General features: G+C 34.3%; 1 protein-coding gene across 2 annotated transcripts in view; it reads left to right on the forward strand.

The window, feature by feature from the left end:
- The window catches only part of METTL25 (methyltransferase like 25), a 92,321-nt gene extending 77,828 nt beyond the window's left edge, over positions 1-14,493 (forward strand). Inside the window, exons 9-12 of one of the 2 annotated variants that reach the window (XM_033117538.1) lie at positions 889-982; positions 11,834-11,908; positions 12,481-12,552; positions 14,255-14,493. In XM_033117538.1, coding sequence (XP_032973429.1) covers positions 889-982; positions 11,834-11,908; positions 12,481-12,552; positions 14,255-14,347 — 334 coding nt within the window. In that variant the 3' untranslated portion in view covers positions 14,348-14,493. Of the gene's footprint in view, positions 1-888; positions 983-9,392; positions 9,669-11,833; positions 11,909-12,480; positions 12,553-14,254 lie in introns of those variants that run through there. The other variant, XM_033117539.1, reaches the window with a different exon arrangement.
- Positions 14,494-15,149: the final 656 nt, after the last annotated feature.

Raw genomic sequence — 15,149 nt, forward strand, 5'->3', positions numbered from 1 at the left:
GAGTTTTTTTTAGCAGGGAGTTGGTAAATAAAAATTGCCCTCTAAGAAAATAACATGACAATATAGGCAGGAATGAAGGGGACAGACTTCAGTCTTAATTAGGAAGTAGTTGCAATAATCCAGACACGAGGTAAGAAGTGGAATTGAGGTGGCCATCTAGAAACAGAACTGAAGTTAGATATTTAAGGTATATTTCAATGGAAGAATTGATAGATCTTCATGTTTAATTAATCATAGGGATTAGTATTTATACTGCCAAGAGTGAATGCGCTTTTATTCATTGTTTTTTGATATTGGGAGGTAGTAAAGTTTTCATTCCCTTGATTTTTACACTCATTGCATCCAAAATTGTGAGATGTGATAGTCTAGCATTGCATTATTTAAATTTAAAGCCATCTCCTGCTATTTTGTTTAAATTGTAATGAAAATCTGCAGGGCATAAAGGAAATCAAGTCAGACCCAGCTCAGCATTGTGGTGCTTGATCAGTGGCTGCCATGAAAGAAGTTTCCTTTGCAGAGCTGTTGAATTATCACCACTATCAGCAGGTGTTGCAATGACATGTGTGCTGTCATGCTGAGCCAGTACAATTAAAATGTGCTTTGGAGCACAGTGGAAACTTTTGAAAGACCTACAGTACACTTTTAAAATGAGGCTTTTTAATACTGTAAATTTACAACTTCTTTCTCATAGTATTGTGTTCATAATATTGTCTTCCACTGCAGTATATTGAAGGACTTCTCAAAAGCAAATCTCAAATACTTTATCATATGTAAGTTGAAAATGGTTACAAAAATATTACTATTAATACATTTTTATCACATCTGGATCTTACGTCATATACACAGCAGGCATTTAAAAATATTTCATGATTCAATTTTGTTTTGCAGTGATCGGCACGTTGGTAAAATTTATTCCAAATCCTCTTCTTTTTTGGATTATGTCAGAAAGTCACTAAGGAAGCTTGGATTAGATGAGTCCAAGGTCAGTACATAATTACTCATTGTTTTCATTTGAAATCATACAAAAATTATTTGCCTTCCACTTTTCTCTTATTTGTGAAAAACATTCTAAATTATATTGAAACCAGACTTCCATTACCTTTATTTCAGTTGACCTTTCCTGTCAATGTGGATAGTTTGCTATCCAGAGACATTCCCCCTTTAGGTTTATTCAGGGAAAAACATGCCAATTCTCAAATCAAAATACTGTTAAAAAACAAGATAACAGAACAAAAAGGAATTGTAAGTAAAGCAAGAGACAGTGGTTTTAATTTTGAACTGCTTTTATTTAAAGAGCGTATAACTAATTAAAATTAAAAATCTTAAATTCAAAAAGCCTTTGAATGCGAGAATCTGGAAAGTAGTAACATCACAGGAGGCCCAAACTAATAATTAAGAACATATTGTTGAAGACAGAACGGTAAGCCAATTATAGTAATATATTTTCTAACACTGAGGAAAAAATAGGCTCTCAACGTGATTCAAATGAGTTATTAATTGAAATATTCTGAAATATTAAAGTTATTAACTGAAATATTAAGTTGAACTTGGATCACTCTGGTATTTTGATTAATTAATTATAAATTGAAATAAAGAATAAAATATGGTTAAAAGAATGAAATGTATTTCTTGAAAGAGAAAAGTTACACAGATTAATTTATTTCAAAGCTAAAGAGTATTACTTATTGTACCAATTATCCATTTATTCCCCAGTTGCTATACTTCTTAAACCAAATAGACGGGTACTAACTATCCCTGTAAAATAAGTACCATATTTTGCCATGTATAAATGCGCACTTTTTTGCCCAAATTTGTGAGGGGAAAAATAAGGATGTGCATTATACATGGGTAGTACTAATTCCATATCTATATAAATGTTTTTAATTCTTTTATTTATGCTTATGAGTTAAAAGTGTAACTCTAGAAATCAATAACGATATCCATATGCAAAATAATACCCTTGAATACAATAATCGGTTTTGTTGAATTTATTACAAACTTGCAATGATGGAGAGTTCTGGGCCTTCTATGATGCGTAAATATAGTAAATTTGTTAACTGGTACATAAAATTTTTTGTACCTTGTATCTGTTCTTGTGTTTTGTAATTATTTGTCACATAAAATTTCCTGTACCATAATATGTTAAAAAATAAATGCTAAAATTCCTTTATAAAACAAAAAACAAGTACCTAAATATAAACAAATAAAAATTTGAATTGAAAAGTTAAAACAAAAGATTTTTTCCCCTGAAAGTTTGGGCCCAAAATGTACGTGCATATTATACATGGCAACGCATTATGCACAGCAAAATACAGTATTTGAAAAAAGCATTTCTAACTCATAGGATTTAAGAAAGATTAAATGAGATAATAGTAAATGCTAACTAAAGAGTACTAGTTTTTATTATTCTGATCTTTGCATATGTACTAGTAATAACACTACTGATATGACTTCTATAAATGTTTTTTATTTAGTCACCAAAATGAAGATCCTTCTCATCTTAAATAAATTAACAAGACTAGACACTGTTATACTTATTTTATTTCTGGGTTTTACAAAAAATATTTTTAATCAAACTGGTCTTCCTTCCAATTAATCTTAATTAGTACATATCTTTATTGCATGTCTTAATTTCATGTCTTGTATTTAATATCAAGAACACAAACCCATGCATTATTTTCACAAATCAGGAGCTAAGTTTTTACTTAAACTAAAAATATGTTATCATTTGCCAAAAACAAAACAGTAAAAATCCAGAAAGAATTTTACTTATCATTTCTGATGGCTTTTCTTGTCTCAGGTTTGTCTTTAATAATAATCATAGTAAAAGTTCCTTAATATGTTTATTTTATTACTGCTAAGAATATTAATAATAGCTAATGTTTACAAAGCACTTACTATAATTATTATGCTAAGGCCATCACAACATTATCTCATTTATTCTTCACAAAACATTTATGGAAAATACTATTATATTTCCCAATGTAATGATCTAATAAAGAGAGGCTCAGAAAAAGGCAAGTCATTTCCTCAAGGTCAAAGAGCTAGCAAGCAGTAGAGCTGGAACTTGAACACAGATTCAACTAACATTAAAACCTCAATTGTTAACCACCACTATCCTGAGAAGTGAAATTAGAAACACACAAACACAAAAGGCTAATGAAGGTAAGTATCATCATGTGGAATCAGTCTTAAATGATTACCTTTATTAGTTAATAAAGGAAATAATGCCCCACTGATTTTCTCATAATATTATTTGAGCTCATTAAAAACAAATAGGTCAAATAAAATTGGTTAGAAAAAGAAAAGGAACAAGACGCCCAAGTTGCAAGACACGGGGGGAAGATGGTTCAGAAAATGTAAGGCGTGTTAGAGGAAAACCGGTGAGAGGAAGCAAGTACATGAGTACATGTAATTTGGGAGTTGTTTGTTTGGCTTTTTTATTTTTATTTTTTTGCTTGTTTATTTTATTGTTAAGCAAGAGGAATTAAAAGAGTTATGTCCATCAGGCCAGAGTGGTTGGAAATAGGAGAAGTTATTAAAATCAAACTTACATTTCCAGTCCCATACACAAACCTATTATTCCTCTCTCACGCCATGAAGTATCAGTGCTAAAATGAAAGTTTTGCCATCAAGGGCAATAAAAGGATTTGTGTATAGTTTATTTTTAAAAGGTAATTTATTTTCACCTGAGATTCTGACTATTCAAAAGTTTGACCCTGAGGAAATGACTTGGCCATTTTCTGAGCCTCTCTTATTAGAGCATTACATTAGGAAATATAATAGTAACTTCCGTAAGTGTTTTGTGAACCATTTAAATTTAAAATACTAAACATACCAAAATATTTAAAAGATCTTTGACAAAGAATGAGCTGGACTATTTGTCCATAAGAAGAGAGAAATAAAAGGAGCTTATGTTCTAGAGCTTGTGTGTGTGTGCTATACAAATATTCAAATAAATGACAATAAATGAAATAAAGACGATAAACCTGGTGAATTGATGGGGGAGGGGGTTATACTGTTAAATGGACCAAGTTGAAAACCACTAAGCTAGAACCTTAGTGGAAGTAGATAGAGGATAATTCAGAAAATATATCCTTAGATATTTTTCCAAATCAGGCCAACGAAAGCAAACCTTTTGAGACCAAAATCATTTAGTTGTTCATCAACAGACATTTATTTTGAAGGTTCTCTCATGTGCCAAGAACAGTGGAAACTCTGGAGCTACAAAGATAATTAAGACATAACCCAGGAAAAAAGAAAACGAGTAATTATAGCATGAACTTGCAATAACAGACATTATATAAAGTATGGTGGAGGCATAGGGGAAAGGAATGACTCACTCTACCTGTGAAGATTTCACAGACTACATCAGTGCCTTAGCTTGGTCGTGAAGGATGCCTAGGAGCCTGTTAGTAAATGAGGAGGAAAGAAAGGTGGGGAGCAAGGAATTCCTTTCAGTTCTGTGGGGGGAGTAGGTTAGGCAAAAACCACAGAGATATATAATAAGAAACATGATTCTGGACTTGGCACGGCTGGAGCATAAAGCAGATAGTGGAGGCAGTGGTGAGAGATGAGGGTAAAGGAGAGGGCCCATGTGGAGAGGGCAAGTAAATGATCTTTGGACGCTAAATCAGAAATCAGAACTAATCATAATCTCCGGGTGCCAGGGCAGGAGTCGTTCCACAGTATGGCCAACAACGAATGTAAGGCGCTCATTACCTTTACCTGTATCCATAATGGTCTAGATTGAATGAGTTCCTCTGACCCTAAAGAAACAGCGAATTCCTGATACAGATGAAATATACAGAAAACCTGTCATCTTTGATGATATGAGAAAAACATATGCATTATTGCTATAAATAAATTCCTGCTGCTCTTTGCAAACACCAAGGTTATAGCTGATTCACAGGAGAATCATTAATGGATGAAAACCATCAGGTAAAAGATTTGGGGGGAACAAGATATTGACACAGTCTTAAAATACCCCCCACAGACTATTTATTAATTTCAGAAATGGATAAAAATGGTCAACACCCCAAACCAAGTGATGCAAAGTTAGCGTCACCATTATTGGAACAAAATGGCATCCTCTCTCTGCCTCTGTCTTCCATGGCGTGTTTTTAAAAGCTCTCAGTCCAGGATGTGGCATTGCATCCAGTTGCCATGTCCCCAGTCACATTTAATCTAGAACAGTTCCTCACCTCTTTTTTTGTCTTTCATGACATTGACGTATTTTGAAAAGGCCAGTTGTCTGAGTGTTTCCTCATAAGTAATTAAAGATTAAAGTTATGCATTTTGGGCAGGAATATTACATAGGGACGTTGTGCCTTTCCCAATTGTCATGCGGGGTGTCGTGTGGGGCGGCCTTCGGGGTGTCAGGTGGGGTATCCTGCCGACTACGCCATGTGTCGTGTGGGGTGTCAGGCGGGGTCTCTGGTCCCGCTCCCCACATAAAAATGCAGGACATGGTGAGGCCAAAAAGGAACACCCACGGAGCCATAGGTAGGGGAGTCACACCACTATACTCTCGCTGGCGGCTGGGTTGGAGACACAGGAACCAGGAGCCACACAATTCTCAACCCTCACTGCGCCGCTTGCAGGCTCAGCACCCATCTTCTTGCTAGCCCCCATTTGCTGCTAGCCCAGCCACAGCAGTTATATTAGTGGCCAATGGCTCACTGGTTACAGCTGATGGCCAACTAGCCACAGCTGATGGCCATTTGATCACAGTCGATGGCCATTTACTACCTGAGCCAGCACCTTTCTATGTGAGGCCGAGAGCCTGGAAACTGCTTTTTGGGGCTCTGTCCCCACACCAATGCATCTAATTATCCAAGCCCCATCTCTATATCAAATCACATCATGAAAGAAGTATATTCCCCTATTTAGACCCCTGCACCTACAGTACTCCATCCCTGTAGGGATACATTATAAGAACTGTGATTAAGTAGTTTGCTTTTATCAAAGTTTTAAGAAGGAAGAAATGTGGCTATTTGCAAGGAATAAAGATTTACTCAGGTTTTTTCAATCGTTGGTGGGAGGTTATTTCAGGAATACACAGACTTATAAGAACGACTGGAATCTCAGCTTCACAAGAACCCAGAAAAGCATGCACAGCCTCGTCTCATTACGATGTGGTTTGTTAATGGGAGCAGGATTCAACACAGCATAGTGATTGAGTGAGTGTTACTTTCTGAGGAATAATCCATGTTTTCTAATCTTTCACCATTATACCGGTAGTTATATCCCGAACTACCAACTATTTCACTTTTTGTCCTAAATCGTTTTTCTCTCCAGATTTTTGCTTACGATAGGTTGTTTATTCATGAGTATGCTTCCACCTTCATCAAACTTGGAACATCGCTTTCAGTCCCTTTATGTTCCCCCAGAAAAAGATCGAGTTGATTGATTTGACCTCTTTCACACCTATTTGGATAGATGTTCCATTCCGCACCATTTCATCAGCAGGATGAGCACACAGGGTTATGCCATTATTTTTGCTCTGCACGAAGTCATCTAGCGCAGGGCACAGTAGCCAAAATTCCAGCAGCAGCCCCTGTTCCACTCACAGCTGTTGCCTTGGCCCAGGACTGCGTCCACTCAAAGGAATGGGGGGGAGTCTTTTCCTAATTCACACAAAGACACCGTATATCAGCTTGCAGCAGCAGCCCTGTCACCAATACTCTAAATCCCATAACATGAGAGAGGCAGAAGAGAGGACACATGTACCTGTGGGAAGACCACAGGCCCGTGGTCCTTTCCCCAGACAGGGATTGGGCAGGAACACATTAAAATGGGGCGTAGGGTTTGAGGCATTCTGAGTCTTAATGTATTTGGTATGAGGATATTTCCGGAAAAGAAGCTTCTTTATGTTATATGGGTTCTGTTATACTCGTATAACGACTACGTGATTTCTGTTTAGTTTTTCATCATAGGATGATCTCCAAAGAACATTCAGCGTACTTCTTTGCCTTAGGGATTGGGAGGCTCTAAGTGCAATCTACGCTTGATTTCAGCTCCTGTGCTTAGCTAGGATATTTTGGTATCGTGTCCTTCTCCCTTGAGTTGTATATCCTTGCAATTTATCCTTTCTATAATGGCCCTACTATTAATATATTTTTATGTTTCATATTATAAATCACCTCAAATTCTTCTTGAAAATATATGTATTATTAAAAGAGCAAAGTTTCCTTTAACTTATGGTTGTATAGATTTGGAGCAATTAAATTTGGGGAAAAAAACAAGAATTAACAAACTTCTTTGAAATTGTGATCAAAAACACAATTGTTACATGCAAGGACCAAGCCTAATCATATTTTAATGCCAAATTCACAGAAGATAAAAGGATATTTCCATTAAGTAAAGAACATTCCTATGTAATATAAATCTAATTCTATATAAGAATAGCCACATTGCCTATAAAAATTATATTTATTCTCTTAGCTAACCACAGGGAAGCATTAGGTATAGAAATGTCTCCCTGGCAACCATTAGCTCTAGGGAGTGGTAGAAGATGTAATCATTGAAAGAACAGGAAAACCCATTACACCTTTTATTTATTTTTTATTTAAGGAAGAAAAATAAGAGCTGCTTAATTATTTTATTAATACTGTTAATATAGGAAATAACATTAACTCAAAGTCACATTGTTTTTGATTATTAGAATTATTGGTGTACAAAATCTGTAAATGACTTAACTTAATTCAAATGAGAAAATGCGTAATAATTCTATAATGTATCACTAACCAATTTTAGAACGAATATAAGCTGAACTTTATATTTTATATGTAGATTATGTTATTCAGATAGTAGCAAGTTCAAAATTTATTTCCATTAGCTAGTAATTGAACAGGTATACATTAGAAAATACTTGAAGAACTTTATGCATTACATTTTCCTTTCTTTCTAAGACAAACAAGCAAAACTTCATAGACACAACAGTTTAGTGGTTGCCAGTGGGTAAGGGGGAGAGTGGGGGGTAGCTGAGGGTAAATGGGGTTCAAATAAATGGTGACAGTTTTGACTTTGGATGGTGAACACACAATGCAGTATACAGATGATGTACTATAGAACTGTACATTTGAAACCTGTATCATTTTACTAACCAATGTTACCCCAATAAATTTAATAAAAAATAATAAAACTTTAAAAAAGAATACTTCTATCTTATTCCCCATAAATTCCAAGCACAGGAAGATTAGTTATGTATACTGACTGCATCATTTCTAAAAGTACGAAACATACTGAGTCACCTTTGCATTGTATGCTCCAGAAGATTCTCAATGAAACTATTCTTTGTAGTAATCACATGGATAACTTTCTCTGTCAACCTAAGACTATCAGGCACACTTCAGCCTCATTGCCACTGGCCATGTCTTTCCTCGCTCCCTGGGCAGGATCTGCTAATGGACCTTATCTCCACATTCACCTACCTTAGTTCCTGAGTTTATCATGACCTAACCAAGGGTGTATCAGCATTCTCAGTAGCCTCCATCTAATGGTGAGTACTAGGTCAATTGCTAACTCATCTTCTGATCACATACGATGTGGGGAGGATTTCTGAACAACTGTATCTGTCATCTATTTATCCAACCCATTCCCTATTAAGTTAAAATATGGTCCACCTTTGCTTATCTGGACCTCCTTATATAGATCTATAAAAACACGATTTTAATTAATACAGGGAGGAGAAGAGACAAATTTCCCATGGAAAAGAATTCCACATAATTTATTTAGATACTTTACCTCAAGGAGATGGAACATAACGTCCCACCCCTTAGGTGTAGACTATGCGTCACTACGCTTTCTTCCAAAGCGCACAGTAGGGAAAGGGTATAAAAGACAAACTTTTCAGTGAAGGAAACTGACAAACATTATCTCAGCCAGGTAATCAAGGTCAATGGCAACAGTGATAGCTTATGTTGATAGTATGTACCTTCGATAGGATGTGAGGAAAACATCTGACAAATGACAGTGAAGGAACATTCTGCAAAATGCACTGTCAAGGCAAGTCTGAGGAACTGTCACAGCCACTAGGACTAAATGCAATGTGGTATCCTGGGTGGGATGCTGAACATTAGGTTAAAACCTAAGGAAAGCTGAACAAAAGATGGACTTTCGCTAATAATAATGCATCAATATTGGTTCATTTATCATAATAACCATATTGTAATGTGTTAATGATAGGGTAAAGTGGATATAGGTTATATGGAAACTTATCTGCAAAATTTCTGTAAATCGAAAACTTCGAAAATATTTATTTTCAACAAACAGTATGAGAAAAGCTAATGTTTATTGAACCTTTGCTTTGTGCCAGACAGTGTGCTAAGTATCTCACTGAACACTAAGGATGCCCTTATGAAAGGTGTACTGGTGCCCTCATTTTACAGGTGAGAAAATTGAAACATAAGTGGACTGCGTAAGGCCCAAATCTAGGAAACTGGGGAGGAAGGATTCCAATCCAGTCTGTCTGACTCCCGAACATGACTGCTCATTTACTTTATCATCCCAGTTTCCTGTGAAGACTGGATATTGCCCTGAACCAAACCACAGCCCACTGAGCTAGAGTCCTGTGACCCAGCTGAGGTCATTAATCCCTTTTCCTGGAGTCGGGATGATGGGCAGCAGGGAGCAATGGATCACATGACCAGTGCTCCCAGCTTCCATTTAATGTGCACTTCAACTTGTAAGTCTCCATGTGTGTCTTTCCCAAGCATGACCTACCCAGGGCAATACCGCAGTTCTGATGCCTGCCTTTATCTCTAGGGTGTTGGCTCTCCCTCGGCTCCCACTAGCATTAACACTTAATAATATCGTCTATAAAATGAGACCATGGAGATATATATATATATATATATGTTACAGTCTGGTATTAGGATTAAATGGATGGTGTCTTTATTTTAAATTTTTCACATGATCTCTGTGATCTAATCTGATCAGACCGGTAGTTGAGCACTTGATTGAAAAAGTTAATTAAAACATGAAATCACACCTTAAATACTGAATTTTTTTCTTAAAAACATATTAATGTACTTTTATTCACCAAACTTTTGGCATAAGAACAAGGCCATTTGTTTTGCTTTTTTGGACACAGGTTTGCATATATTAGCTTCACCGTTTGAAGTTCCACCTTAACTTTTTTGCATCAAACATACCTATAATGCAGTCTACAATGTCGAGCTTCATTTCATTTAAAGTGAAGGGCAACAGACTTCCATTTTTTTTAATAGAGTTAAGGTTATGTGTTCACCTTTTCAGAATCACACAAAAGCAACAAATAGAATGAAAAACAGAAACTCAAACTCCTTCGACAGAAGCAGAAAGCATATGTCTTACAAAGTACAATGAAGGTAAAGAGGGATGCAGAAAGATGCCAAGGGAACATGCCTAGGGTTACCGATCACCCACAAAACCAACAGAATACAGTTCTCTGAAGTGGCATATCCTGAGCAGCAAAATCAACAATTCCTAGTTTGGGTAGTGCTGCTTCCAGTTTGGCATAAATGAGAAACAGAATATTGGAGAACCCACGGAATCACATTGAAAAACCATGTTTGTAGGAAGCGGTATGCTGGTGAGGCAGGATTGAAACAAGATTGTGTGTTCTGAGTTGTCCCGTAACTGCTGATCTGAGATGGCAGGAGAGAAGTAAAGACCAAAGACTGTAATTTGCACACACATAATTTTGCGAGATGAGAATTTTTCTTGGCTTGAAGTACAGGCCTGGATCCAGTCCCATATACTCCACTGCAGAAATTGGATCCAGGGTGTACTCGTTTGATTCAAAGATGGGAAAAGTTTTAAAAAGGATTGGGGTGGGGTGTAATCTGTTTGGGTTCTGTACCAAGGGGGAGATCTTTTCTGGAAGGCTACACTAGAAATTGAATGAGACAAAGCCTTACTTTTCACTATTACCCTTTTGTACTTTTTAAATTCAAAAGAAATTTAATACAAGAGGAAGAATAGGGACTTTGAAAAACATAATAAATGTATTTAGACATTTGTGAAGAAATCTAAGTACAAACCCTTTCAGATTTTTTAATTTCTATCCAGTCTTTCTTTTATCTTAACCACATGTAATTCGACAGCGATTTCTTCAGGTGACTTTCCTTTATCAAGCTTTTCACAAAGGCATTCAACTTTTAGAAACAACTTTTTGCATTCATATTTCATTGATTATGTACTTATATCAATACAATAAGATAACTGGCATAACAAGTTTAGAAACATACAGTTGACTCAGTGAGCATAAACTCAACTAGTGGTAACACAGACAGACAGATAGATGATACGGAACGTAGCCTGGTATCCACAAGGGTTCATTGTACTATGGATATCCTATGCTTTAAAGGAAAAAAAACAGAAGTAATGCTTGTTGATGGATTTATGTAGTTGATGTTAGAGGAAATTACGCTAAATATGAATATATGCCTTTATTGTGTTCCTGTTGTCTTGGAATTACTCTCTATAATATATAGTTTTACATATATTCTTTTAAATCTTAATTTTATTTAAAAATGTTTGTTGAGTTCCTACTATGTGCCCCTAGCAGAGAAACAAATGAAAGTAAATATTTCATCACTACTCATTAAAATTAAACTATATTAACAGGATTTTCTTGGTGGTTTTATTTGTGATATGCTGAATGACGTATATTGATGGAGAAGATTTAAGTAAAAAGTTATATTGACTGCAAGAATATCCTTACAGCTTTTCAAACCCCTAGTTTATTTTAAATTTTTGTTATGTTTATTTTACTTTAGGGTATGTTTGATAAGAAAAAAGTATTAACTATTGTTAAATTTATTGTTGTTGTTGTTTTATCTTGAAGCTGCCAGAAAAACTTATAATGGACTACTATGAGAAGTATAAGCCTAGAATGAATGAGCTGGAAGCTTTTAATATGGTAAATCTCAGAATTAAGCATATTAAATTGGGTATGTTGCTAGACTTGAATAGAATCCTATTAAATTTTATTATGGGGCCAATCAATCTATGTTGTTTCTCATACTGTAAAAAAACCATTTGGGATCATTTCCTATTTCAGAACTATATTAGGTGTCTGTAATGTAATAAAGAGAACACATGGTAGATTTCTCTAAAGTGTATTATAAATGCACAGAAAGAAATTTCAGAGTTCTTTGAACACATATTGGTCTCAATTCTGTTATTTCACAAGCATTCCTTTTAATGAATTTCATTCTTAGTTCCCCTTTAAAAGCTTTCTATCACATATGTATGATTGCTTTTGGATTCTACCTCAAAGTCACTTACAGGACATTCTTTTCCTATTATTATTAAAGAGAAACTTTTGATCTCTGCAGTATTCATTTTCTGAAGATGTACAATGGGTATTGAAGACTTGGCCTTATACAAACTTCTGTAGATGCATTTTCTTAAACATAATTTTTAGCTAGTCTTTTTTTATTTTCTTTTTTTCTTTTAAGTACCACCATCCTATCTTATTCTTGATTTTAGTTGAAAGTTGTTCTGGCTCCTTGTATAGAGACATTGATTCTTCTGGATCGACTTTGCTACCTAAAAGAGCAGGTAAATTATGTTATTTTTAAATTCATAAAAAAATACCTTTATTAATTCCAGTAATATTGATCCATTTATATATCCAGAAGTTTCGTTCACATAGAATTTAGGATTAATACATAAGATAATTTTTCGCATTGTATTTTCAAAGTTTAAATATTCACTCCATGTATTTTAAAACATAAACATATGTATAACAGATGTCTGCAGCAACACTGCCATAATAAAGCTTACATTATTTTAATTGTATGGTAATTACTATACAGTAGTCAGTGAAAACAGCTATCGTATATGATGTATTATGTAGGTAAATGGTCTGAAATTAATGAAGACCATTATATATATATATACATATATATATACACACACACACACATATGTATACATATATACACACACACTATATATATATATACACACACAAACACATATATATACACCACACACATATATGTTACATTTTGTAACACAAATATATATACACACACATATATACACACACACACACACACACATATATGTTACATTTCACTTTTAAATTTTTGGACACATGCACTCTGCAAGTTAGAAACTTCTTTCTGAGCAATGAAGATTTTCTGGTTTTGGGGTTGTTTTTGTTTGTTTATTTTTGCAATCTTATTTGTTAATTGACTAAAAATACTGTCCTTTTGGTTATCTTTAGGGAAAATGTTTTTTGCAGGTTTTACTCAGCTGTGATCAAAATAAAGTTTTGTGAACTGTTTAAATTAAACCCATTTGTGGATTCAGGCTTATGTTTCCACTATAGAAACCCTTTATTAGCTTTCCTTTCTTCTTTTCAACAGGCTACTTGGAAAAAATGGATTTTAATAAATGTTTGCTTTTGTTCTAATTTATAATTTTATGGAGAAAGGCAATTTTTAAGTATTTAGAAAATTATGTATTTTCCTAAGCTAATAATGAAGTCAAAAAACACTATAAAGCTTTGGTTCAAAGTTGGTAGGTGACAGTCAATTTTACTAAGTACTCATCATTTCTCTTTTCAAAACAATTTTCATTGACCTAAGTAATATAGGTAATCCAAATGGTGTGCACAAAGATTAATAGATTGGTAATGAAGTGATAGAAATCAGAGAAATATTTACGTATTCTTAATATTTATGAAATATAAAATTGATACAAATTTTAAAATTTCTAAATGAAGAATAAAAAATGAAAATTAAAAGTAACAATAATTCCACCTTTCAGAACTATTAAATTTTTGGTATGTTTTCTAGAGCTTCTCTCATATCTATGTGTGTATACGTATATGTATAGATTGCAAATATATGTATGTGCACATATTTAAAACTGGAATCAAATTATGACTGCAGTTTGCATCTAGTTTGTTTCATTTATTTTATTTAGAATTTTTTTCATTTCATTAAATCTACAGAGCTGAATAATATTTCATCATATAGTAATTTATTTATTACCCAATTTTTATTGGCAAATTCCAGTTTTTCACAATCACAGCAAAGAGTAACCTTGTAGTTCACTTTCTGAGTACATCTCTAATGATTTTCTCAGCATAAATTCCTGAAGGTGAAATTATAAATGTTAATTTTATTCAACAAAGAATAGTTTTATGTCGTTTTTTTATGTAGTGTTTAAATTACAATATACTCTAACTTACCGCTCGTTTTTATCTTCAACAAATGGTTTTATTTCTAAATCACTTATCAATTTTCAGGAAGATATTGCATGGTCTGCACTTGTGAAGTTGTTTGATCCTGTGAAATCTCCCAGATGTTATGCTGTTATTGCTCTGAAGCAGCAGCAGTGATTTCAGTTGAAGCAAGGTATTAGATGTATCTGTGGAAACTTTTGCTAATTTTGCTTTTCAAAACATCTATGGGATGTTACATACAGAAATATTTTTAAAACATTGCCTTATATTTTAAATAAACAATAAAATAATAGCTAACAACAGAATGCCATAATCCATTTTCTCCTTGTTGAAGCATACGGTAATAAAATAAGAACTCGTGAAAATATCATAAAAGGATTGACCTACATTCCCAATTTAGTATGTCAATAACCCATTGTACTCTGAGCCTTATTTTCCTGTTCAATATTTAAGACCCTTGATATTCGCTACATACCACATTTTGCCTTTTAGTGACTTTAAAACAGATGAAAGGTATAGGTGTAAGTATAGTAAAATTAGTTGGTACTGAAGATCATTTGCATTTTCCTCCACATTTTGGAAGGATTTTCCATGTCATCAGGAGGTTAGAATCCACATTTACAGGAAAGAAATACCCAGGAACCAGGCCAGATATAAAAAGTGCCTAATATAAAGCATATTCTACACTGCGTTTTAATCTAAGGTACACAAGGAAATACACTGTGTTCTTGAAGGAATATGCATCTTATAAGTGAGATATTCATTTTAAGGATTCTTGAGGTTGCTTATCTTAAAGTAAGGCATGGGTTGGCACTTGATGAAATTACTTTGTGCTTTTTTTTTTTAAAGCCACTGAGTAAAGCAAGAGTAAATGAGAGAAGGGCAGCTATCCATCCCGTGTGGCACTGATTCCTTTAATTAGCAGATAACTGAAGGTTTCTGATACATTCAGAAGAGA

This window comes from Rhinolophus ferrumequinum, chromosome 10 (assembly GCF_004115265.2).
Source record: "Rhinolophus ferrumequinum isolate MPI-CBG mRhiFer1 chromosome 10, mRhiFer1_v1.p, whole genome shotgun sequence".
In the NCBI taxonomy this organism is placed as follows: Eukaryota; Metazoa; Chordata; class Mammalia; order Chiroptera; family Rhinolophidae; genus Rhinolophus; species Rhinolophus ferrumequinum.